Source organism: Alexandromys fortis, unplaced genomic scaffold (assembly GCF_014885135.2).
Source record: "Alexandromys fortis isolate MF-2015 unplaced genomic scaffold, M_Fortis_MF-2015_v1.1 scaffold_39, whole genome shotgun sequence".
In the NCBI taxonomy this organism is placed as follows: domain Eukaryota; kingdom Metazoa; phylum Chordata; class Mammalia; order Rodentia; family Cricetidae; genus Alexandromys; species Alexandromys fortis.
In genome coordinates, this window is record NW_026067918.1 from 1173998 (window position 1) to 1198734 (window position 24737).

Sequence of the window (24737 nt, forward strand, 5' to 3'; positions counted from 1 at the left end):
CTCCCTTGCTCTTGGATTGGGAGGATCAACATAGTAAAAATGGCAATTCTACCAAAAGCAATCTATAGATTCAATGCAATCCCCATCAAAATCCCATCAAAATTCTTCACAGATCTGGAGAAGACAATAATCAACTTTATATGGAAAAACAAAAAACCCAGGATAGCCAAAACAATCTTATACAATAAGGAACGTCTGGAGGCATTACCATCCCTGACTTCAAACTCTACTACAGAGCTACAGTATTGAAAACAGCTTGGTATTGGCATAAAAACAGAGAAGTCGACCAATGGAATCGAATAGAAGACCCTGACTGTTATGTCTCTTTACCTTGCCCTATGTCAATGCAGTCATTGCATTAAGCTCCATTTGCAGAAGGGCAAGTTTGACTACTGGCCGCCTGGCTCCTTGTCTACTTTGATTTGAGTCTATTAAGTCAGGCCTTAGCCTGTCCTGCCCACAGCTATCTTTTGGTATCAGAGCAGCACCTCCCACAGCAAGCAACCCATAAAAACTCAGAGAACAAAACAATTGGAGATTAAGGATAGAATTGTTGGCAAAGAAGGACATCCTGGATCTTCTTGGTGTCAAGTTGATGGATAGGAGTCAGCCAGGGATGGGTACCCACCGTCAGGCACTCTCAGGAAGAGTCCTGTACCCTTTTAGTTGCCAGGAGCTCAGTTTTCAAGAGTGGTTCACTGTTGAAGAGTCTCATGTGAGGCCCTGCTTCCAAGACCAGGCAGCCACTGTGAATCTTGATGTGAAACCATGCGGAATCCAGTCTACTGCCAGCCATGAGCTGGACAGCCTCCCCTCAACTGAAGACAACAGTGAAACACGCCTTTGGCTTGGAGTTTGACTTTGTCACAGTGACAGAACAAGCCGTGAATCAGCACAAGAGGTCCAGAACTCTACTGAGTGTCTCCCTCTGTGGCAGAGGCGGCACCACAGGCTAGCTGTTGATGTTCAGGTAGCCACTGCTCCCAATCCCTTGAAGCTGCCTGCGTCATTGCTTACTCATCTGCAATCCAGACTGCCTAGAAGCCGAGTGCTTTGGCTAACGGAGGGAGTTGCCATTGTCTGTGGCCTAGGAGCTCAGGGGCTTAGACTGAGCACCTATCCATTCTTCTTACACAAGTACTTAGAGAGAAATGGAGAGGTCACAGGGCATAAGCCGGTGATTCCGTTAGGCAACCGTTTGTGGTGTTTTATGGAGTATCTAGGGAAATACATTTGCAGGAATGTCTACAGCTTCTTGCTATGGAGACTCCTTGAGGACATTGCTAGGAAAATCACCAAGGCAAACTGAATCTATTGCAGCCCTGGCCTCATCCCCTAGAGGAACCTCACTATGCAGGCATTCTTTGTCTATCTCTCAACTATGGATCAACCCTGGAACTTGCTTTGTCTGGAGAGAAGTAGATGGAATAGCTTGGCAGTCACCAGAGGAATTGGTTTCTTTTCTATCTTCCTCTAACACAAGAAAGCTCTGCCAGGGGAATCTACTGGTCCAGGAGAATTGACAAGGGGGCAGGATTGAGGGGCACTATCTTCTCAGAGACCACCTCAGCGGGGTAGCTGGTGAGCACTCACACCCAGACTGTGGAAGGGCCAGCCAGGCCAGCAGACATACCTGTTGATCCCCCAGAAAAATGAGCGCTGCACCCCTACCACCCGCATTCAGGTCTCCAGTTGCTTGTTATTCCTCAGTGATGCGGCAGATGGTAACTGAGCACTTCCCAAAGCAGAGGTGTCTGCGTCTGCACTGACTGAAGCCACAGAGGCAGCGCCTTTCGGCCCTGAGTCACTTCTGGAGCAGGGGCATCTCAGCTTCTCTCCTATCCATTTGTAAACCCTCTGAGGGCAGAGCTACAGAAAGGATCAAAGCAGCATTGTGCTGAAGATCAAAACGGAGAGCAGAGTGCCCGCAGTGCCCTACCAGGAAAGTAGCTACCCAGAAATTCTTAAAGAAAATACCCCAAGACTCAGCTCTCTCGAGAAAGGGCAGAAGAGCTTCCGAGCATCTGAAAAGCAGCTTGCATCCCTCCTACTACCTCGATCTGATTAGGATGCCTGGAGGTGAGTCGAAAGCACACTCCCTCCACTATGCTGCCCTGACTATGGTGCTCGGGGGACTGCTTGCTCCTGTTTCCTGTGTCCTTGGATGCTTCGAAGCTCCTTGACATTTCAGCTGTCCAGCTTCTCTGTTTCATTTTTCCCTCTTGTGCTCTTGGTGTCATAACCAAACTTCAGTGCCATCTCCAATGTCATGCAGCCAGTCCTCTCTCCTCCTAAGAGCTGTCTAATTTTAACTCTGAAGATTTGGGTCTATCGAGCTGGCTTCTGCGGCTCTAGAGTCCTTCGCTTCCTGAGTTCCAGGATTTCCCATCTTCATCTTGTTGAGACTTCCCTCTATCCCGTGAAAATGTTGGGCTCCTCGTCAAAATTCATCTCACGGAGTTGGAGAAATGTCTTGGCACTTAAGGGCACTCACTGGTTCTTGCAGAGGACCAAGTGTCCAATCCCCAGCACCTACAGCGTGGCTCACAGCTGTCTGTAACTCCAATTCCAGAGCATCCAACATCCACCGCGGCCCTCTGGAGACACCGCGCACAAATGAGGAATAGAGAAACATGTAGGGAAACTGCCACCTCTGATAACATAATAAAAAATAAATTTAAAATAGTTTCACAGATGTCAAGATTTATTTCTGGGCTTTCCATTCTATTTTACTGGACAGTGGGTCCACCCTATGACAAGTGGTTTGTTTTGACTAACGTAGTTTTGTAGGAAATTCTAAAATTACAGATTGTGAGGCCTCCATCCATGTTCTTTTTAAAGATCATTCAGACCTTTGCAATCACTTGAGATTCCATAGGGAATTAGGAGCTTCCATTCCTATAAATCAGTTGTCCTCATCAACTTAGACCATGAAAGCCAACATGGACAAATTCAACAGATCCAACATATACGGGCTGCTCATGTATGCTCCAGCATTGCCAGGGCGTAAATTAAAAAAAAATAATGACATTCCTCTAAATATAATGCTATTGTATTTTGAAAGGACTTAGGCTGAATGTGGAGGAGGCTGGGGCAGTATTATCATCTTAACAGTACACATTTCTATCCCAGACACAACCTGTCCTTCTCAGTCACATCTTCTTTAAAGTCTTTTAACAACATCTCATAGTGTTTGGTGTCTAAGTCTTTCACTCTATGACTGAAATGTCACTGTGCTGTGACAAGATGTCTATAACCCTGGCCATCAGGAACCTGAGGCAGGCAGACTGGAAGTTTGAGGTCATTCTGGGCCACCTAGAGCGACCACGCTCAAAGTCACGTGTGAAGGCTGTGGTGGATCATACCTGTAGGATATGAAGGGGAGGCAGAGGCAGAAGGATCAGGCAAGAGGTGAGAGCAGCCTGGGACATAGCTATGGAGTTGGAGAGATGGCTCACCAGCTAAGAAAGAGTGCATACTGCTTTTACAGAGGACCAGAGTTCAGCTCCTAGCACCTACATCAGGTAGCCCACAACCACCTAGAACTCCATGTCCAGGGGATCTAATATCTCTGAGCTTTCCAGGTACCTGAATTCATGTGCCAGTATACTCCCACCACACACACACACACACACACAAACACACACTCAAACACACAATTCATAATCAACTAAACATAATTTTTAAACCTCATTTAAAAAAACTAAGTTTTTATCTTATTAGGCGATTGACCAGATCTCTTTCTTATCTTCCCTTTAAGATGACTCATGGTTACACAGAAATGCTGCTGGCTTCTACCTGCTCATTTTGCCTTCCACAATCTTGGGGGATTTATTTTTAGCTGTAATAGATGGGAACATTTATACAGTTTTTTTTTTTTTTTGGATTTTACACATGGTCATGCTGTCTGTGAGCAAGTCAGCTTATGCTGTTCTTTCCTACTTTGATAGCAGTGACAAATATAAGATTCTTGATCGGAGGGAGAAATTTTCAGACTTTCACTGTTATGATCTTATTTCATACACAATTAAGTCACCTAATCAAGCTTACTCCTTGTGCACCACATGTTTGCATCATGAAAATGTCTTAAATTTTGTCATGTTTGGTCTGCGTGAATTGAAATGATCGTGTGCTGGTTCCTTCATTTTATCTGTGCAGTAGATTACGCTGGTTTTTCATGGGAAATGATTTTGCAATATTTTCCCACTAATGAAGACTTATGTTGATAGTCTTGGTTGATTAATACTTAGTTGGTTTTTGTGCAAATATCCAGAGGGATGCTGTCTGCCGACTCTCCCTGTAGCCCTTTGTGTTGGTTTTGATACAGCTGTCTTGCTGGCCTCCCAGAACAAGTAAGGAATGCCCCCCTCCTCTTCAGTATTATAAAAATACTTTAATTTTCTGACGTTAATTTTAGTTTTTCAGTGTTTGGTAAAATGGATCCCTGAAGCCGTCCAGTGTGGGACTTTCACTTTGAGAAATGTACATTTCCTATTATCTGCGTGATTCCTTTTTGGTAGGTTTGGTGTTCTCTAAGAAACATATTAATTTTATCCAATTTTTATAATTTTATAGCACACAAACTTATGCTTCTCTTATTTGGCCCCACGTTTAAAAAAATATGATTTAAGTTATTTGAGCCTTTTGTCTTTTTCCTCGGCAATCTAGATAAAAGCTTGTTGATACTTTTGTCTTTACAAAATACACAGTTTTGGTTCTGTTCCATGACCAAAAGGGGGATTGACAATTTTATTGAAATTGTAACACATTGAATAACACATCCGCGTTAGTGGAAATGTGCTTCTATCCATGTGCGGTTCTTCCCCCATGGGCACTGCAGCTTGCACTTGCCTTCCTGTCTGACATGTTGCAAGTGGGCCATCATTTTCTGAAAAGCTCACGACAGGGAGGTTCGTGGTGCGAGCATAGAACTTTTCACCTCCCCTACCCTCTACCCTAATACAAATATTTCCGTAAGCCCCACAGTAAGAAATCTCACATCTCTAGGCCCACAGGAAAGCAAAGAAAATCTGCAGCAGCCCAATACAGGTCAAAGGAAACACAAAACTTTCAATGTGACTCCGGGGCCATGAGGAGCGTGCCCTCGGGAAAGGTGCCAGCCTCTTCTGGGCAGCATCACTGCACCTTCCCCCTGACCCCATCCTTACCTGCCTCACGCTATAATCTGTACTTTTAGCTGTCACTTTTGGGGGCCGCCTCCCCTGTCTCAGATTCGCCTTTTTCATGCATGGTCTGACTAGATAAAAGACTCTCAGAACGCGGCACCAAGAATCCATTTGGCTGCTACTTCTGCTTTCCATGTTGTGGCACTTTGCTTCCTATGCTCTGCCAGTCTGAGGTTTAATATGTCCACGGTTGTTCTGTCTTCTTGGTGGCTCTTTAGTCAATGTCTAGTGTTGCATCTTTTGTTACGGTTTTTGACTTAGAGTCGGTTTTCTCTCAGATCGACACCATCACCTCACGTCTTCCTTGGCTGCCATTTGTACAGAACACACAGACAGTTTCAGCTTTTCCCTTTCAACTTAGATCTTGATGGCAATCTGTATTCAGATGGCTGGTTAGGTCTGGGCTTGTGGATTACCTTTTGTAGACAGTGTATAATTAGATCCTGATTCATTTTTAAGCGCTCTGCTCTGTCAGTCTCTAGCTTTTGATCAGTCCATCTCGTTTATATTGGAAGTAATTACTAATGAGAAAAGGCAGACTTCTACAGCAACGCTACTTGCTGTCTTTGTGGTTGGAGTCTTGCCTCCCCTTGTTTCTTCCATCTGCTTTATGTGTTGTCTAGCGGAATCATTGGCACAATTTGATTTCCTACTCTTTTCCTTTGTGCCTCTTTCACAGATATATTCTTTTTGGTTACCGTGCATATTAAATTTAACATCCAAATTTATAACAACATACTTTGTTCTAATATATAATCTTCAATTGGCTCAGCACCACTCCTACCACGGTATTAGCATACATGGATTAGAACGACCTGTATGTATTTGGGGGAGGTGGCGGACAGTGAGACAGAGCTTTGCTATGTAGCCAAGGCTAGCCTAGACCATGCTGTAACACAGCCAAGGCTTGTGATTTGCCTACCTCAGCCTGCAAAGTGCTATAGAGAATAGAAGTTCAAGGTGGAGTTAGAGATTGTTCAGGAACACTGGTTTGCGGTCCTCATCCCTTGGCCATCACCACAGCTTCCTAAGCCTCAGCACAAACGTCCAGTGTCTTTTTCTTTGAGCTTGAGGATTTGAACACTCACTTGAACACTGCATTTAAAGCAGGTCTATTAAACAAAGACAAAGTGTTTCAGGATTTATTTACCAGGGAGAATCTTCATTCCTTCTCATTTTTAACAGCAGCTTCACACCTCCCTTTGTAGGTTGGCGGCTTTTCTTTCCGATCATATATAGTGATTATCCAACTGGCTCTTGACAGCCAATGTTTCTGGTGACAAATGAGCATATGATCATTTTAAGAAGCCTGTCTCTGGGATGGGTCCCTTTCTCTTGATGCTATAAAGATTATTTCTGTATTTACTGTTTGAAATTTTTGGTTACAATGTGTCTCATTAAAGATCTTTCTGGATCTATCATTATAGGATCCTATCTTTATGAGAGTTCACTGAGATTCTTGGATTTGTACATTTATATCATCCAACAGACTGGTGATGCTTTTAGTCATTATTTCTTCAGAACTCTCTCTGTCTCTCTCTGTCTGTCTCTGTCTCTGTCTCTCTCTCACCGCCTAGGATTCCTATAAATTTTGATTTACTATTGCTTTCTCAGAAGTTTACTGGGCTCTGTTAGCTTTTTTCTTTCTTCTATTTCCCATCCCTCAGATTCAACAGCTTTAATAGTCCTCTTTCCAAGTCTACGTAGTCTTTCTTCTCTGTGTTCAAATCTACAATTGAACCCTGTTAGTCAACCAATCACTTTAACTGTTATACCGGTGGCGCTTAGAATTTCTGTTTGCTCTCTTTTTATAATTTCTATTTCCTAATCAGTTGTGTGCATGTCATTCAGTGACAGCCGTTATTTCCTCAGTTCTGTGCTCATCTTTCTGCTCATCTCTCATCAGGCACGCTAAGATGGATGGTTTAAAGTTTTATCTAGCAGACTCCATGTCTAAGTAGCTGCCAACTCATTGTGTTCCTTTGAGGGAAAAATGTTTTTTCTCCATTGTTGGCCTTCTGCTGGGAGTTCTGAATTTGATTATAGGGTGTGGTGAGTGAGAATCGCGACCTTTCTTGTCACCACACCTCTCAGACTGGCTGTGCAAGGGTACATGCTGTAGCCATGCCGTCAAGCTTGCTTTGTGCCAAGGCATCAGTCCTAAACCATATTGAGGGTTTCTGGGACTTGTAGGAACATATTTTGGCACCTCAAAAAAAAATAACCAAGAATACAAAAAGCGATATGGTCTTCATGATAATAATTGATTAGAAAATCCAAACTAAAACATTTTTCTGAAAAACATGAATTTTCAAGACAGATAGGAAAACAGGAAGAGACCCTAAACACGGTAGGGAAATTCAAGGTAGTATCCTCACCAACTCTACAGCAGATGTGTGAAAATGCAGATAAAACAGGCAGAAAGCTTCACCTACAATCTATGCAGTATGACCTGCGTAGTGTGGCTGTTCCCAAACTTTGGGGGAAAATAGTGTCAACATTTTAACATGTTGGAACAGATTTCTTGAGCCAGAGACTTTCACAAGAAAACCTGATAAGCCTTTAGGAATGAAATTAAATCTAATTTTGGTACACACACACTAAAACAAAAACCACCCAATATTTCAAGTTATACTACGGAGTGATAGTAATGAAACAGCAAGGTACTGACCCAAAACAGACTCACTCAACAGTGGAATAGAACTGAGGACTGCCACACCAGCCCACAGTCCTAAAGATATATGTTTTTAAATAAAGAAACCACAAATACACGAGAGGAAAAAAACACCCTCCTCAAAAATATGGTACTCGTCAAACTGAGTAAGTTCCATGCTGAAGAAGAAAAGTGGACACTTCTTTATTTCTCAGACTTCGCAAAACCCAACTCCAACTGATCAAGAACTCAACAGAAGATCTGATCCCTGAGTCTGACAGAGGATGCAGTAGGAAACTCAGCTAGACTTCTTAGCACAGGAATAACCTTTCTGAACAGGACCCTGACAGTGCAGGCATCAACACCAAAAATTAGAAAATGGGACCTTGTCAAGCTAAAAAGGGTCTGTACAGCAAAGGACACGGTCACTCAAGCAAATCAGTTGCCTATAGAATGGAGATAAAAAAAAATTCTCTATGCATCCCAGAGAGAGTTAGTATCTATATTACATAAAGAACTCAATAATCTAAACATCAAAACAACAAAAAAAAAAGACGACAACAACCCACCCTAACTAAAAAGGGGCACAGGACTAAATACAGAGTTCTCAAAAGATGAAATATAAACAGCTGAGAAACATTTTGGGAAAATGTTCAACATCCTTATTCATCAGGGACATCCAAATTAAAACTGCTTTGAGACTTCATCTTATCCCAGCCAGAACGTCTAAGATCTAATGACAAATGACAACCAATGCTGTCATGTGGGGATGGGGACACTTGGTACTGATGGTGGGAGTACAACTCGGGATGGCCACAAAGGAAATAAAAGATCCCTCAGAAAGAGAAAAAAAAAAAAAAGACCTACCACACGATCCAGTTATGCCACTCTTGGGCATATACCCAAAAGACTCTCTGACCCATTGTAGAGATACCTGCTCATTCATGTTCATTGCTGTTCTCATAACACCCAAGAAAGAAAAACAGCCTTGAATTCCATCAGCTGATAAATGGATAATGAAAATAGGATGTATTGTCACTATTGAATGCTATCTGCTTGCTAAGAAAAACAAAATTATGAAATTCTCAAATAAACAGATAGATAAAGCCTCAGTCCGATGTGGGGGAGTCTTCTGTTTTGTGTTGATTTCATTGGTTAAATAAAGAGACTGCCTTGGCCCTTTAATAGGACAGAAAATTAGGTAGGCAGAGTAGACAGACAGAATGCTGGGAGAAAGAAGCCAAGTCAGGCAGTTGCCATGATTCTCTGACTCCAGACAGACGCAGGTTAAGATCTTTCCTGGTAAGCCAGCTCGTGGTGCTACACAGAATATTATAAATGGGTTAGATCAATATGTAAGAGCTAGCCAATAAGAGGTTAAAACTAATGGGCCAAGCAGTGTTTAAAAGAATACAGTTTCCATGTAATTATTTCGGGGCATAAGCTAGCCATTCAGAGCTGGGCGGGAAAGCAGCCCACCGCAGCTGCTTACAACATCAGTCTGTATGAGGTAAGTTAGGGCCAGAAAGACTAACATCCCATGTTTTGTCTTATCTATGGGTGTCAGCTTTGATTTGTCAGATTTAGATACATGTGTTTCTTTTGGAATACCCACAATGCCCAGCTAATTGGTAAAGGAGCCATGCAGTGTGCTTTCAAAGAAGATCAAACATAGTGACATAATGAAGTAAAGGGGGTGATGGAACAGGAAGGCTTCAACTAGGCCTAGGCTGGCAGTCAGAATAAAGGAGAGACTCTGGGAGGGCTAAAGGACACTAAAGACTTTTTGAAAAATATAAAAACCTTCAATGGTAGAAGTTTCCTAATCATGCAGACACACACACACACACACACACACACACACACACACACACATCCCACAAGTTAAACTGGTGTTACATAATAATAGAGTAGCAATGTCCTTAACTAGAACCCACAGGCTAACAAAGACCCTAGTATGAGAAATGGGCTACTCTTGGAGTTTGTGGAGGCCTCATAGACTCCAACTTTACAGGCTAGTCAATGCTATCGATTACCCTCTAGAATTTATCCATAGTTTTGAATATACCACATACTTGAGTCCTAGAACATGAAGAAATGAAGCTGGCATTCACCTGGCAGCTTCGCCCCCATTGGCTAACTTTCACAGTGCTGAAAGGTGCTGCATATAGTACCAGGGCATAAAGGAACTGTGAATCTTCCAATTGTCAACACTGCCAGCTACAGCGATGACCTCCCTGGCAAAATATGCCCACTGGTGTATAATGGCATCATCGAGATTGGAAATGAAGTCTCACCCCTATTGGAGGAGTTGTTGGAAATTTTTAGCTGCTGGCAGAGGGACAATCAATTTTCCTTAAGAATATAGCCCCTGGTAGGTTGACCACGGTCCAATGGAAGGCCACACACTAAGAATATATGGGGGGCGTGAATTGGACTTGATTGTTTTTTAAAGGACACAAAGTTGAGTGATTATACAGAAGGAGGACACACTTGGAAGAATCAAATATGAAGCTGCAGGAATAAGTAAATATCAAAATACATTGTAGAAAATTCTCAAAGAACTAATAGAAAAGAGAAAAATCTGCTCAAAGTATTTCCACATGAAGGATATATTTGCATGCCAATATTTAAAATAATATTGACCTTCTTATGGATAAGTAACCCTATATTATATACTCTATTATAGAGCATGCAGAAAGAAAAATCTTGATTAATAATATCAAAACACAAAGGAAATCAGAAAGCATCAATGTGCACACTGGAACATTTGATAGACTGTATATGACACGCAACACACACAGATGTGCAGACTCTACACTACCAAGTCTCTAACGTGTAATTCTTTCAGTAATTTCAATAAATTGGGGTCATGTGTTCTGGAAATTTCTACACATCATGAATTTGAACAGAAGTCAGATTATTGAAATCCAGAAAACTTAGGGGAAGGAACTTTTTAGGGGTGTTTACATTCATATTTAAAGGAGACATTTCTTGAAATAAGGCAGGGACATGGCCAACAGACATGAAAAACTCTCAGAATCACCTATAATACAAAGTTCACAGCATAGTAAGACACCATTGCACATATGTAAGGATATCTACCAAGAAAATCAGGAAGAAGTATCGGCTAGGAAAGGGAGAAAAGAGTACCCTGTACCCTGTTGGTGACAATGTAAATTAGCATAGCCATTGTAAAATGTTGTATACAGGGTTTTCAAATCACTGAAGAACAAAACAAAAATATGAGCTATTACCCCACAGATTTTAAGTCAGTTTGTCTAAGAGATATCTACACTCCCATGCTGAGTGCAACACTGTCTACATTGTGAAATTAGGGAATCACCCAAACTACCACCAACACATTAGCAGAGAAAAAAGTGTAGTATAAACAATGTCATACTGTCTAGGTACCACAGCAATGGAGGCTCTGGCCCTTGTGACAGCGTGGACGTAAATGGAGAACATTACACTGCTCCAAACACACCAGGCATAGGAAACCGACTCTTATGATGTGCATGCAGTATCTAAAGCAGTCAAAGCCAGAAGCAGACGGCAGAATGGGGATGGCAAAGACTGGGAGAAGAAGGAAATAGATGATAACAATAAAGGCTATAAAAACTGAGGGAGGAAGATTGTTTCTCAAACCTGCTGCTTAGCATGAAGAACAAGCGTGTACTGTATAGTTCATAATTGCTAACTATAAATTCCTAAAAGGAAAATTTAAGTTTACTCACCACAAGAGAGATTAAATATTTAAGGAGGAATGTGATACCTAGTTTGATTCAATTATTCCACACAGTATGCATACATCATAGCATCAATTTTTGCTCCTTAAGTAGATGTGATTATAAATTGTTAATGTATAATAAAAATAAACATTTAAAAATGAATAAAGATGGAAAATTAATTTATAACAGTCACAGAAAAGAGTCATAGGAACACAGCATGAAGGAATAATATCTACTTCTGACATTTGAAAATTTATCTTGCAATGGGCGTCATTGTAATAGTGGTTAAATATACATGTAAACTACTGCGTTTTTACTTGCCATATTTCAGTGTTTAATACAATTTCTGGAAACTACTTTATACATTCTCTCTCTCCACACACACACACACACACACATACACAGACACATACACCACAGCACACCCCTCCCTACCTGGGAATCAAAAGAATACATATTAGTTACCCTAACTGGAAGGCACTGCCACCCTAGCTGGTGAGCACAGACAGCACCCACGCCGTAGGAGAATGAGCGGGAACCATACTCTATCAGCTCATTGCTCCTTTGGAGCAGGGAGGAAAAAAAGAAAAAAAAAACTATTTTAAATGAAGAAAAACTCACTACAATAAACAATGTAAGTATTAAACTAAAATGGTTAAGAGTGTTCACTAAGCCGGGCGGTGGTGGCACACGCCTTTAATCCCAGCACTCGGGAGGCAGAGGCAGGAGGATCTCTGTGAGTTTGAGGCCAGCCTGGTCTAGAAGAGCTAGTTCCAGGACAGGAACCAAAAGCCACGGAGAAACCCTGTCTAGAAAAAATATCAAAAAAAAAAAGAGTGTTCACTAAATTATTAGCAATACGAGATTAGTAGGGCTAGATGATTTTCTATACTGTGGTGTTTTGAATGACAAAAGTCTCATGTAGTTGAATACTTGGTGACCCGTTGGTGGCATTGTTTGGGGGAGGTTATGGAACCTTTTGGAGGTGTGGCTTTTTTTGGAAGAACTATGTTTTGGGGGGCAAGCTTTGAATGTTTATAGCCTTACCCCCACTTCTAATTTCCTCTCTATGCTTTGTATTTATGACTAAGGATGTAATCTCTTAGCTTCCTGCTCTTGGCTGCCTGTCTCCAGGCTTCCCTTGCCATTCTGGACTTTCCCTTTGGATCTAAGCAAAATAAACTCATGATATCTTATCACAGCAATTCAAGAATAACAGGAGACCCGCTGTTGTGAAGAACCTGACTGTTTGGACTCGGGGAGCAGATGTGAAGGACTTTGAAACCTTGAACTAAACAGCCTATTTTGGCCATGAACACAGCTTAACAGCTCAGTCTCTTTGGAGCCTGGAAGACGGTTGTGCTGAGAGCAATGTGGAAGATAGAGGATTCAGATTTAAATATTTGTAACTGGTCTAGAGGTCAGTCATGAGACATTTTGGCAAGTGATGCCTTCTGTCCTTGTCCTGAGACCTTGCCCAAGGCTGGCTGCATTAAAAGCGATTGGATTGATTTCTTTGGCAGAGCAAGTTTAATGCCGAGTCTGTGGGTTGGTTGTGACTGATAACTATTAGGTAGGTCTAAAATGAAAAAGAGAACGTGGGACATAAAGAAATACTAAATGTACGGTTTGGAGAGAAGAAGAGCACTAGGCAGCTTCTGTTGCAGCCAATGTGCACGCCGAAAGAGAGGCTGTGATGTTAAGGAGAGAGGAGCCACTAGGGAGTGACATCCTGACTTCCGAGGCTGCACAACAACAATGGGGATGGTATGCAGAGGGCAAAACACCTCCTGGGTAAGCTTCCAGCTCGTGAAAGAGGAAAGCCTGAAGGGTTCCCTGTTCCTAGACAAAATTCAAAATAAAATAGCACTACACACAGAAGTCATCGCTGACGTGGCTCAAAGCAGGGAGTGTCCATCCTGAACTGGCCAACAAGCTTGGCGGTGCAATCCACAGAGCAGTGGTTTGGGAAGCCTGAGAGCTGCAAGGGTGAGGAGATCAGAGATTCTTTCTCCATGCTTCAGAGAGCTGCTGAGGACAGGCATGGCATAGCAGAGAAATCCTGAAAACCAGGTCACCAGAGGCCGTGACATAAAGCTGTGAACATGAAGGCCGGGTTCAGTGGAGACCCCAACATGTTGACGGTCCCAATACCTCAGGAAGCTCAGACCTTCTCTGCAGTAAACAGAGTTTTCTAAGGGACCATAAAAAATAACAGCTTTAGAATAAGATTCTAAATCAATCATAAGTCTCAATTTGGATCTTTTCAAATCCATTCTAGGTTTGATCTAACGATGCATTCAAACTTTTAACCACAGGAATAGTTACATTAATAATTCTCAGCAGTAGCTTTTATCATCGGGTAGGAACATTACAGTGTATTGTCCAAAATATTTTTATATTTCCCATCAAAATATGCTACTTTGCTTTGATGACCACCATTCAACTTCAGTGTGTTATAGGGCAAATGGCATTATATTTGTAATTTCCTTATTAACCTACAGCACAATGTTTAATGGGGCAAAGTAAGACATTTCAAGAGGATCCAGACATTGAAAAGAAGGCAGAGAAGATGGAGAGGGAAGACGTCTCCACTGTCTGACAGACAGCAGGGCAGAGTAGAGAAGCAGGGCAGGCAGGGGTGGTTAACGCCTCCCCAGCTAAGACCTTTCTGATACCCTGAAAGGCAGGAGTGCCCAAAGCAAACTTTAAAGGTGCATTCCTGTGAGAACAGCATTATGCCTTATCCACAGATTCCCCTAGCATCACAGCACGTTGCCTATGCTAGAGGCTCAGTCTGCCAAGGGGGTCAGCTGTGACCAAGTCAGTGACCACTAAGGAACTCGTGAAACAGTTCCCAGTACCACTGACCTTTCATTACTGTTCTCGGGAAGTTGTGGGCCAGACCATCAGCAGAGTGAAGAATCAATGCTTTCCCAGAACGAGACTGAGCTGAGGTATTAATGTATGCTGCCTCTGGTCTATAGCCAAAGAGTTTTCTCTTTCCCGGAAAATGCCGAAGCCCCCTTGATCCTGGTGCACCATGGCTCTATGTGAAGGAAAAGAAACTCAGAAACTCAAAAGTAGCGGCTGATCACCAGTGCAGGCAATAGCTGGGCTGAAGAGCGAGCTCAGAGTCCAACAGTGGTCTCAGGTGCAATCATTCTAACTGAGCCCACAACCAGGAGGGAAGCGGACTCTAGCAGCGGTGCCTCCTGAGGATGGAGACAGCAAGCCAGGACTATGGGGCGTTTGACTGGCACAGTCTCCCCCACACAGTACAGACACCGCTGATGGAGAGGGTAAGTTTCAGCTTTCTGGTGTTCCTATGTAAAAGCAAAGGGTCTTCAGGAGAAAACTGACTTTCAGTTCCTACTGCCATTAAGCAAAAGTAGCAATAAGAGAAAGAAGGGCTGAGGACAGGGCGAGACTGACACCACCTTATTTTTATGGAGAAAAATTTATGTTTTGCTCTATGAAAGGCTGGAATATACGTCACAGGGTAGCATAGGATGAATATGTGTTTATGTGAACTTTAAACATTAATCAGCATCTTTAATTATTAACGTGATTTTTGTTCAAAAGCTCCTTAAACTCTGTGAAGACATACTGTTTTGCATTAGAGAATGCATAGGCTAGCCAACTTCTAAGAAGCCAGAAGCCAACTGTCCAGTCATTATATACCTAGGATAGGCTGCTCAGTCTGGACTTACAGGGGCTTGTGGAGGTCCTCAGCAATGTGAAGAATTATTATAGAAATAGGAGGATCTCTATGAAGATTGAGAAGCATGAGACAATCGTTCCTGGGGGGAAAAGGCTGCAAGGGAAGCTGCTTCCTGACTTCAGGAAACTGATGGAAAGTTAACCAAACGGTGATGGTTAGATTGCTGTGCAAGGCTATCATGAAAGGTCCCCTGACTTATTACTGCAGCAGTACTTACTTTGTAGGCCAAGTGTGACGCAAAGCTACAATTTTAGAAAACATTTTCCTCTTTGTTCGGTTGGTTTTCTATTTTTTTTACTCTTCCCTTTTGTTTGGCATGGAATTTGACACCTTGAAATGAAATTCCTAAACTTGTGTGCATGTTACATAAGCTATTCCCCAAAGTTACAGTCCTTTGATTTTACCAAAGGCAAATTGATATAGTTTACTTCCGTCAAAAAAATAAATAAATGAATAAAGAAAGAATGCGGGGCCAGCAAAACAACTCATGGGGAAAGACGTTAGGCAGCAAGCCTGAAACCTGAGTTTAGTTCTGGATACCCACGGGGTGGAAGGAGAGAAGCAATTCCTCCAGGTAGCCTACCCTCCTTGAATGAATACACACCCAAAATAAGTACATGCAAAATAAAAAAAGAGGGACCATGAGGAAAATATTTTTAAGTGAAGAATAAAAAAAAATAAAGGAAGAGAACCCAAAGAGCATGCTTTAAAAGGGCAAAATGTCAGAGATTTTCCTTGCTATTCCTACCCAGTTTTCCTGCTTTACGGACACATATCCACATGCACACACAGACATGAACTCAGGTCCCTACACTCACATCCACACGTATGGACAAATAGGGCATACACACACACAGCCGGCCTCGACTTTGGTGAGGGGAATGGTCGTGTCAGGGTAGGTGCTCTTCCGGTGAGACCAGCGCACTATCATGACTTCTTATGCTGGAACCGAATGTCTCACTGTGGGGTAAAAGTATAAACTGCTTGACCTGGCCACAGAACATCAGACTGGACTCCGGTGAGACACCATCACAGTTCTATTCACATGCACTAATATTCCCTTCTACTTAGAAAGGTCTGATTTGGCAGAAATCCCTACTTTGGCTACAATATTGTGGTTGGTTAAAGAAGACATTCAATATTTTCTAGTTAAGGCTAAGCTAAACAATCTCCTCTATTCAATCCAGAGACTTTACCCACCACGGGAGGTAGATTTCAACACATTCGGGTTGGTGTTTTACTTTTAAAACTATTGGAGTCTTCTGAAAAAGTCCTGCACTCACAGCAAGTTGAGATAGGACTTCCTCCAAGAGACCCACATAATGTTTCATTCAAAACTGTCGGCCACTTCCCAGAAGGCCTCAAGGCCACTTTTAACCCATAGCATCAAGGAAGTCAGACAGGTGCATTCATACATCTGTACCGAACAACAGCAGCCCAGCAGCAAAATCAGCGCAAAATCCATGCAGAAACAGGACTTGAGAATGTTGTTCAGCAAATTGACAACATACAATTATAAAACAGCAGGGTGGAGCATATTAGGAAGATTGGGTCATTTCCTAGGAAGCAGGGAAGTCCTGGGCCACCTCTGTGCAACTCAGGGGGGCAGCCTGGCTTTCAGGTAGCTGACTCCATCTTAAGCCCTGGAGAAATCTCCGTCTCCTGTGTCGGGCTCTCAGCATTGCCTCCATAGAGTACAGCTGAGCCTATACCTTAAATCTGCACAATAGACGCCTTCTAATTAAGCAGTGCAGCGCACTTTGGGAAAACAACTATTTAAGCCTTTCAAGTGTCAGGGAATATTAATTACAGGTCTCTGTGCTTTCTGATATGGGAATCTGTGTTCTCAGACATGGCAACCCAATTACACACAAACTATCCAAGAAGGCTGCTTTGTAACTTTTGGTGACTCTTATAGGAACAGTAATGCACCAAATCTTTCAGGGATGAGGGTTTCCTTTCTGCAAAGCTTAGAATGTCTCGTGGGTATTTATCAGCTAATCTAAGGAGAATCTCACTGCCAGATACCCCACAACTTCAAAATGGTCCCTGCAGAGCAGACAGACCTGAGCCCTTGCGGTGGCCCTGCAGAGCAGAGAGACCTGGGCCCTGCAGAACAGACCTGAGCCCTGCAGAGCAGACAGACCTGAGCCCATCCGTACAGAGGCCCTGCAGAGCAGACAGACCTGAGCCCATCCGTACAGAGGCCCTGCAGAGCAGAGAGACCTGGGCCCTGCAGAACAGACCTGAGCCCTGCAGAGCAGACAGACCTGAGCCCATCCGTACAGAAGCCCTGCAGAGCAGACAGACCTGAGCCCATCCGTACAGCGGCCCTGCAGAGCGGACAGACCTGAGCCCGTACAGCACTGTCCCATCAGGGTGGAGGCGGATCATGCGGTTTTTCACTGTCACTCCGTGCACAAATGACTTTTTGTCATTTAAGAAATATGTGTCGGGCACCCAGAGCTGGTCAGCCACTCGATTGTCAAGCGTGAGGTTGAGAGGGATCCCAGAATAGGCGAGCCTTTTATCTCTCCAATATTGTTGAAAATACATAGTTAAGGTATAGTCCTGGGAGGAAGAGAAAGAAAAGAAAGAAAATTAGTTTGCGCTCAACACAGGTATAACTCCTGCATGCAACGACAAGTCCAGACTGAATCCCACTTCCTGGAAACGGGCAGAGCACCAGACACTTCCTTGGGAATGCAAACACTGAGTTCAGGAAGCACAACCTAAGAAGAGTACGGCATACATAGGAAAGTTTGCTTTACTTCGTTAAGGGCACCAGACGGATGGCATTCTGAGACAGCTATACAGAAAGAAAAGGTAAGAAAGCATTACTGTAAAATCAGATGGTTGGCAAGGAACTTGGTTGACTCCCTAGGTCCACGTTTCCCACCAACCAGACAGAGGTTTAACCAAGCCGTGTGGGTGGACTCTATCTCTAAAGCCGTCTCTGCAGTTGAAGCTGCTTTCTTCTGCCCTTGCAAAGACCATAAACATGCATGCCTTTCAGCGACATCCCCTGGAGCTAAAGTGTCCTGTTGGAGAGCTCGGTGCCTGACTTCCACGTGTTCTTTTCCTCTTAGCTCACCCTTGCTAGACATTAACTGGACCACAGTCTCACCTGGAGACTTGGAGTCGCACCTGGAGTCTCACATGGTGGCATGGGAACTAGGGAAGCCTAAGTCACAGCGGGACTTGGAAGGAGACCACCACACTGCCTCGGGCAACCAATGAAATCAGCCAGCACCCACCCAGGGAACTATAAAGCCATTTTTGCTTTTGGTTGTTTTTGATGGCAAAACAGTTAATTGAGTTGGCAGAGACGAAGGCACCCCAAATGCCCCCACAGGAAAACAAGAACATACACACTGCATAAATACACAGAGGTGTAGACATCAGAAAATACGGCGAGAGTCACAGGACGTTCTGGACCCTGAAAACCTGGAGGCATGTAGGTACATCCCACATGCTCCTTGGTCAGGTCTGTAAACACACTCATCTTGTGGGCAGTGAAAGGTGAGAAGCAAACCAGTTTTAGAGCCTATCCTGGACCACTGGGGATAACATAAGCCTACTACCTCACACGGCAGCTCTCCGAGGGGTATAGTCTGTTTCATGTGAATACATAAATGATATGCGTTACGCTTAAAGATGATAAAGTTCAGATATCAACCTGTCCTGTCCAGATGTGCCCAGCAAGTGGTTTCAAGAAAACTCACACATACTAACCAACCCTAAGCAAAATACAAATTCTGGAATGAAGGTACAGCGCAGGGTCAGAAGGCAGGCCTTGAACGTGTGACCCTCCAGCGAAACAAGTGGTCCTAGACGGGAAAAGCAGAGGGCAGAGGAAAAAGGGCAAGCCCATGTGCGCTAGAGTCCTGGATTTTATCTGGATTCTAATGAAGAGGGAGCACATGAGAAGCAGGAATTTCTTACAAGAACATCCAGGGGTAGATCTCTGAGCCTAGGACTTCCTAGATCGATGCTCACTCCCGTCCCCATCACAAATCAGAGATTTTCATGAAGAAGATGTCCCTAAACCTAGGCCCTGGGAAGCTGGCTGAGCAGGCAGGGAGCGTGGCAAACCCGGGAGCTGTCAGTTTCCAGCCCTTACATATTTGTAAGTATATGATGAGGGCAGCGGAACGGGACCCCACACAAATAGCTGAGGAGCAGGGACCAGGATCAAGCATCACACAGTGAAAGCCAGCCTAGTCTCATGTGCCCGGGGGCTACCAAGTTCATGAAACCATGGAACTTAGCTTCGGCATGTTTGGACATCTGGGGCCCCGCTGAGCTGGGGGAGCTGATTTCCCAGGGTTATTCAGTAATTACACAAAGTGGACAACTTCCAGGGCTAGTGTGAGAGTTAGGACATCTTTTATATCCAAGCCAATGGATCCAGAGCCCATCCCTTGCTCTTCCTCTATGGAGCTTGTTCATAGCAGCTAACAATTCACAATGGCTAGTGACCTAGCTCTAGGTGTCAGATGACTGCGAAGAGCCTCTACCGTTAGGAGCCTTGCAATTAAACAATTCTAGGATGTTTGCCTTTATCTGTCCTTTTTATGGAACATTAAAGGGCTCTGCTTAGAGGTGACCTTTGCTTTCCACCATTGGACTTCCATTGGTGTTCTTATGTGGCCCCCATGGTGGGGTGTGTCCCTCCTTTGGTTACTCTTTCACTAGCAGCCATCTCCCAATAGGTCGCCTTTCCTATACCTGAGCATCTTGTGATGGAAAACACTGTCAACCTGACGGGATCTAGACCACCGGGGGGAAAAAAACTCTGGGTATTACGTAAGGGAGCTTCCAGATTGGATAGGTAGAAGTGGAACAACCTACTCTAAATGTGGGTAGCCCCATTCCATGGGTTGGGTGGGATTCTGAGCTGAATGGAAATGAAAGGCTGAGCTGAGAACAGCCATTCATCTCTACGCTTCCTAATTGCGAGTATGACAACTCTTGCCATCAAACTTTGGCTGTCATTCAGGACTGTATGCTCAAATGTGAACCCAAATAAGCCCTTTCTTCCTGAAGAGGGTTTCTGTCAGGTATGTCGATATAAGAAAAAAAAATACCTCTCTATCATATAAAATGAGGATTGAGACGTGGGGCCACCTGTTAAGTTGCCCACATCCCAGGGGTCAGACCCACCCTCATTAGCCTCTGGGGAGGACAGAACAAACTCCTAGGGTTATCTTTTTAAAAGACACAAATTTCAGAAGAGGTTGGAGAGGATAAGGGAAGTGTATGGATAAGTCAAAATACATTGTATGCAGGTATGAAATGCTCAATGAATTAATAAAAAATACGTCTAAACCCATGAAAAATAGAAGTGGGGCCATTGCTCATATGAGTCTGATCATGTAGACTGTAGGTCTTTGGAGCCCGTCTATGGGAAGAATGTGGGAGTTTGAAACACTGAGCTAGAAAACCATTAGGACACTATAAACAGAGCTGACCAGACCGTCCTGGTGGGAATTCTGAGAGAGCAGAGGGTGAACCCATGCAGATTCACAGGGGAATACAGAGTCTACTGAGAACTGGGCTAGGGGCCATTCAGGTTATACTCACAGTCCAGCTTGAGGGAAGTTGAACTCAAAAGTCAATGGCTTGGCAGAGGGACTTTCAAGACAGGCTAGCGTTCACTATTCTTTTCCAGGTAGGCAATGACAAACAGCAACAAATAGAGGAAATGAGAAGAAAGATGTGCCCATTGTCAGGAAAGGAGGTTAAAGTTTCCAACAGGAAGAATGTAGTTGTTGAGAAGAATGGGCCCCAGTCAGAACCAGCTGCCTTCTCAGCACTGGGGTAGCTGGGAAGGTACTCTTGAAAGCAGAACCCCACCCACTGAAGAAAACCTCTTGCGGAACCCCAAATTCTTCAAGAGAGACTAACCTGAGCAAGCTGGTGAAGGGCTACCCTGATCAAACACAGCCACCTGTGGTAATATGCCCCAAGGTCAGCAAGTAGTCCACATGCTACTTGTTATACATACACGAAAAACGGAAGGATGAAAGCCAGACACGGTGGTGCTCACATAATCTCAGCACTGGAGATGCAGAGGCAGTCAACAAGAGTTTAGGGCTAGTCTGGTTTACATAAAGGGTGCAATGCCAGCGAAATAGGAAGGCGTAGATAATGAGACCCTAATTAAAAAACAAACCCAAACAAAAGCAGGAACGGAGGCTTAAGCCAAAGTCCCAGATGGCTACTGAAGTCACATCCATAGATGAGGGCCTCGGGGTCCATGGCATGAAGGAAAAGCCCAAGTTTTGATGGAAGTGATAGGATGCTGGTAATGTCAGGACCCCGGGATGGCAGCAGAGGAGGGTTGCATGTCAGGACCCCGAAATGGCAGCAGAGGAGGGTTGCATGTGAGGAGTAGAACTGACCTGGGAAAGAGGTCACGAGTGCCACAGGATTGCAGAGCTGGAGGGTGAGGCAATGCAAACCTGTTGGACCTCAAATGGCTCCATCAGGAGCTCCAGATACTTAACACTGAGCTGTGGGATTTCCCATTTGCCCTGCTTGGTCTGGGTCCTGCTTTGGTCTGATATGTCTTTGCTATGCTCCCATCTCCACGTTTCAGAAAGGGAACATTTATTCTGTGCCCTTGACGGTTAGAAGCATGAAACTTGTTTTTATGGTATAGGAAACGCAGTGCTGAGACACTGCCCAGGCGCAGAGGGGGCTCTGCTCATCTGCTCTCAAAGGGGTTAGACCTCTTAAAGGCTAGAGGGACTTTTAAGGTGGATAAAAGGCATTTTGACTATGAGATGTTTGACAAGGGGTCGGAAACTGTGACTTGAAAATGATCTACTTGAGTTTCCGTTTGACGCGGTGCAGAGTTGTGATGTTAATAATGCCAACTTGGCAGGGTCTCTACTACCTAGGAGACAAGCCCGTGGGCATGTCTGGGCCAGAGCTTCTAGATTAGGGTGAGAGGAAAGACACATTCTATATGTGGATGGCACCCTTCTCTAGGCTGGTCATACATGGAAGAAGAAAGCGAGCCACGTGCAAGAACTCATCTCTCTCTTTGTTTCAGCAGTAGACACAAGGTGACCATTACCTCAAGGTCCTCTGCCATCATCAAATGTGCCCTCAAACCGTCACCCAGAATACGCCCTTCCTTCTCTGCCTTACTTTTATCAGGCGTTCTGTCATGGCCACAAGGAAAATAACTAAGGCACACGTGACTCATATTCTAAAGCACAGCATGTAAGTGAGAGAGCTTGGCTATACAACCAAAATCTCAATGGTGAGGGGGCAGAGGTCATGGCAAGAAGTACCTGCTGCTTGGAAGCAAGAGGACCAGGTGTAGAGGGCTGCCTTGGGAAGCCCTGAAATGTCAGACGCTGCCGATCCAGAGCTGCTGGGGAATGGACCACCACCCTGTCTACGCTGACTTTTGTTAAAGAGGTGACGTGCGATAGATAACCCAAACACGAGCAGCCGTGGAGGCACAGCAATGCGGAAACTGATGGCAGGCAGCGTCGACTGGGGTCTCTTCTGTGCACAAAACTCTCCAAACTAACAGAAGAGGAAAGTTTCCCTCAATTCTTTCTTTAACCGCCACCTGCTTCCCTGCGCCTGAGTCATGAAGTCTAGCACTCCTCGCTCGCAGAGGCTCTTCAGACTGGCTTCACATGGTTTGCCATGAGGAAGGAGAAAAAGCTCCGGTTTGCACCAGGAGCCGGCTGTCATTCACAGTCGGAAGGCTCGGGATCAGGATTTATTTTGGGTGGTGTTGCTCTTGACACCATCCTCAGCACCTCCAAGTTTGGCCTTTGGTGTTTTCTAAAGTAATTTGAGTCGGGAGCTTAGGGAGCCAGAAGAAAAGCCTACATAAATTCAAAATCACTGAGTCTGCTCGGCCTTATGAGGAAGTAACAAATCTATTAACAGGTGCACTAATCAATAGCCCCTTTCTCCTTTCAGACATTGGAGGACCAAGGGGAAGGGAAGGTGCCCAACATGAAGCCGATGGTAGAAGGGCCCAGGACCCCCTCCATTAGCTTGTGCCATTGGGAGGCAGCAAAAATTGAATTCCTTTGCTCAGGAGTGATGCTGCTAGCTGTCCCGTGCTGGGCTGCAGAGCTCAGTGAGCAAGCATCCCAGAACATATTCTCCCTCCCTCTTATATTGAAATACAGCACAGGTGCCGCCATTGTTACTCTCCTGTCTCAATCTAGACACAGTTCAAGGATGGATTTGGTCTAGCCACCCCAGGCTCCCTCCTAGCACCTCTCTCTGAAACAAGGGAAACTGATTTTGAAGTTAGGGCTGTCTCCTCTGGGACGTAAGAGCATGATGGATAGGGAATGATAAAAGTCAACATAGGAAAGCGGAGTGAACCTGGTAGGGGCTGTTGGCAAAGGCCACAGGGAGTGGAGAACCAGGTCCTGAGGCATTCTTTAGAGGAAGAGGAATGACGGCAGCCCTGCTCCACTGCAATACAATTGTTTAAAAGTGTTGCTTCCAAGGGTTTCAGAGAAATATCCTATTTTTCACATGTGGAGCCATGAGTCAGTCACAGAAGAAGCCTTATCCAGGATGGAGAATCCATCATGTGAATTTCAGGCCAGGCCGCAGCAACTAATAAAGAGACCATAAGGCTCGAAGAACTGAGAGAAAGATTGGCTTGGTGAACTGGGGGAGTTTGCCTTGGACTTCACTAAAACAAGATGCAGCTGGAGCTGTGGAGTGAGACAGGGCCAGAGGACAGTGTCTGTTGATTCTGGTTTGGGACACAAGGTCTCTCATTGGTCTAGGGTTCACCAATTCAACTAACGTAGAGGGCTAATAAGCCTCAGTGATCCCCAGTCTCCTCAGCACTAAGATTTCAAGCTAGCTACAACACTCCCACTTTTCAAATTGGTTTAGAGGCTCACACTCAGGCCCTTGTGCATGCATCATGCTTGAACAAATGAACTATCTCCTCAGTCCTACTTATTTTATGTAAAGGTGCACTCAGGTGATTCTTAGGTTAGGCGTGACAGAGGAGGATGGAGCCTTTCAAAGAATAGCCAGGCAAGCACACCCGAGGGAGGGACAGACCCAGGCCACTGGGAGAACTGTAGATAGCTAAGGAGGACTCAGCGGGTAGCATTTACAAACCAAATATAAGAAAGGTCCAATATCATGGAATAAGCCTAATATGAAATACATAATGTATGTCCACTAGTGTGGTTGACATAGCTCTCATTTACCAGACTCTCAAATTCCTAGACACCCCAACTTATCAAACAAATATTTATTGAGTGACTACCATGTGTTAATCAATGTTGAGGGTAGGAGATGAGCTAGGTGCAATCCAGGCCCAAATGGGTTGGCCATCACCAGACTGACGAAATCTGATTTTAGGTGTCTGTAATTCAAGAGCAATGAGGAAAAAGATGCCACACTGAATATGAGGAGACACAAAA

General features: G+C 44.2%; 1 protein-coding gene across 1 annotated transcript in view; it reads right to left on the reverse strand.

Annotated features, from left to right (window-relative positions):
- The window catches only part of Gabrb3 (gamma-aminobutyric acid type A receptor subunit beta3), a 229393-nt gene that overhangs the window by 40001 nt on the left and 164655 nt on the right, over positions 1-24737 (reverse strand). The window contains exon 4 of the mRNA XM_050140321.1: positions 17645-17865. Within this exon, the coding sequence (XP_049996278.1) occupies positions 17645-17865 (221 nt within the window). The remainder of the gene's footprint in view (positions 1-17644; positions 17866-24737) is intronic.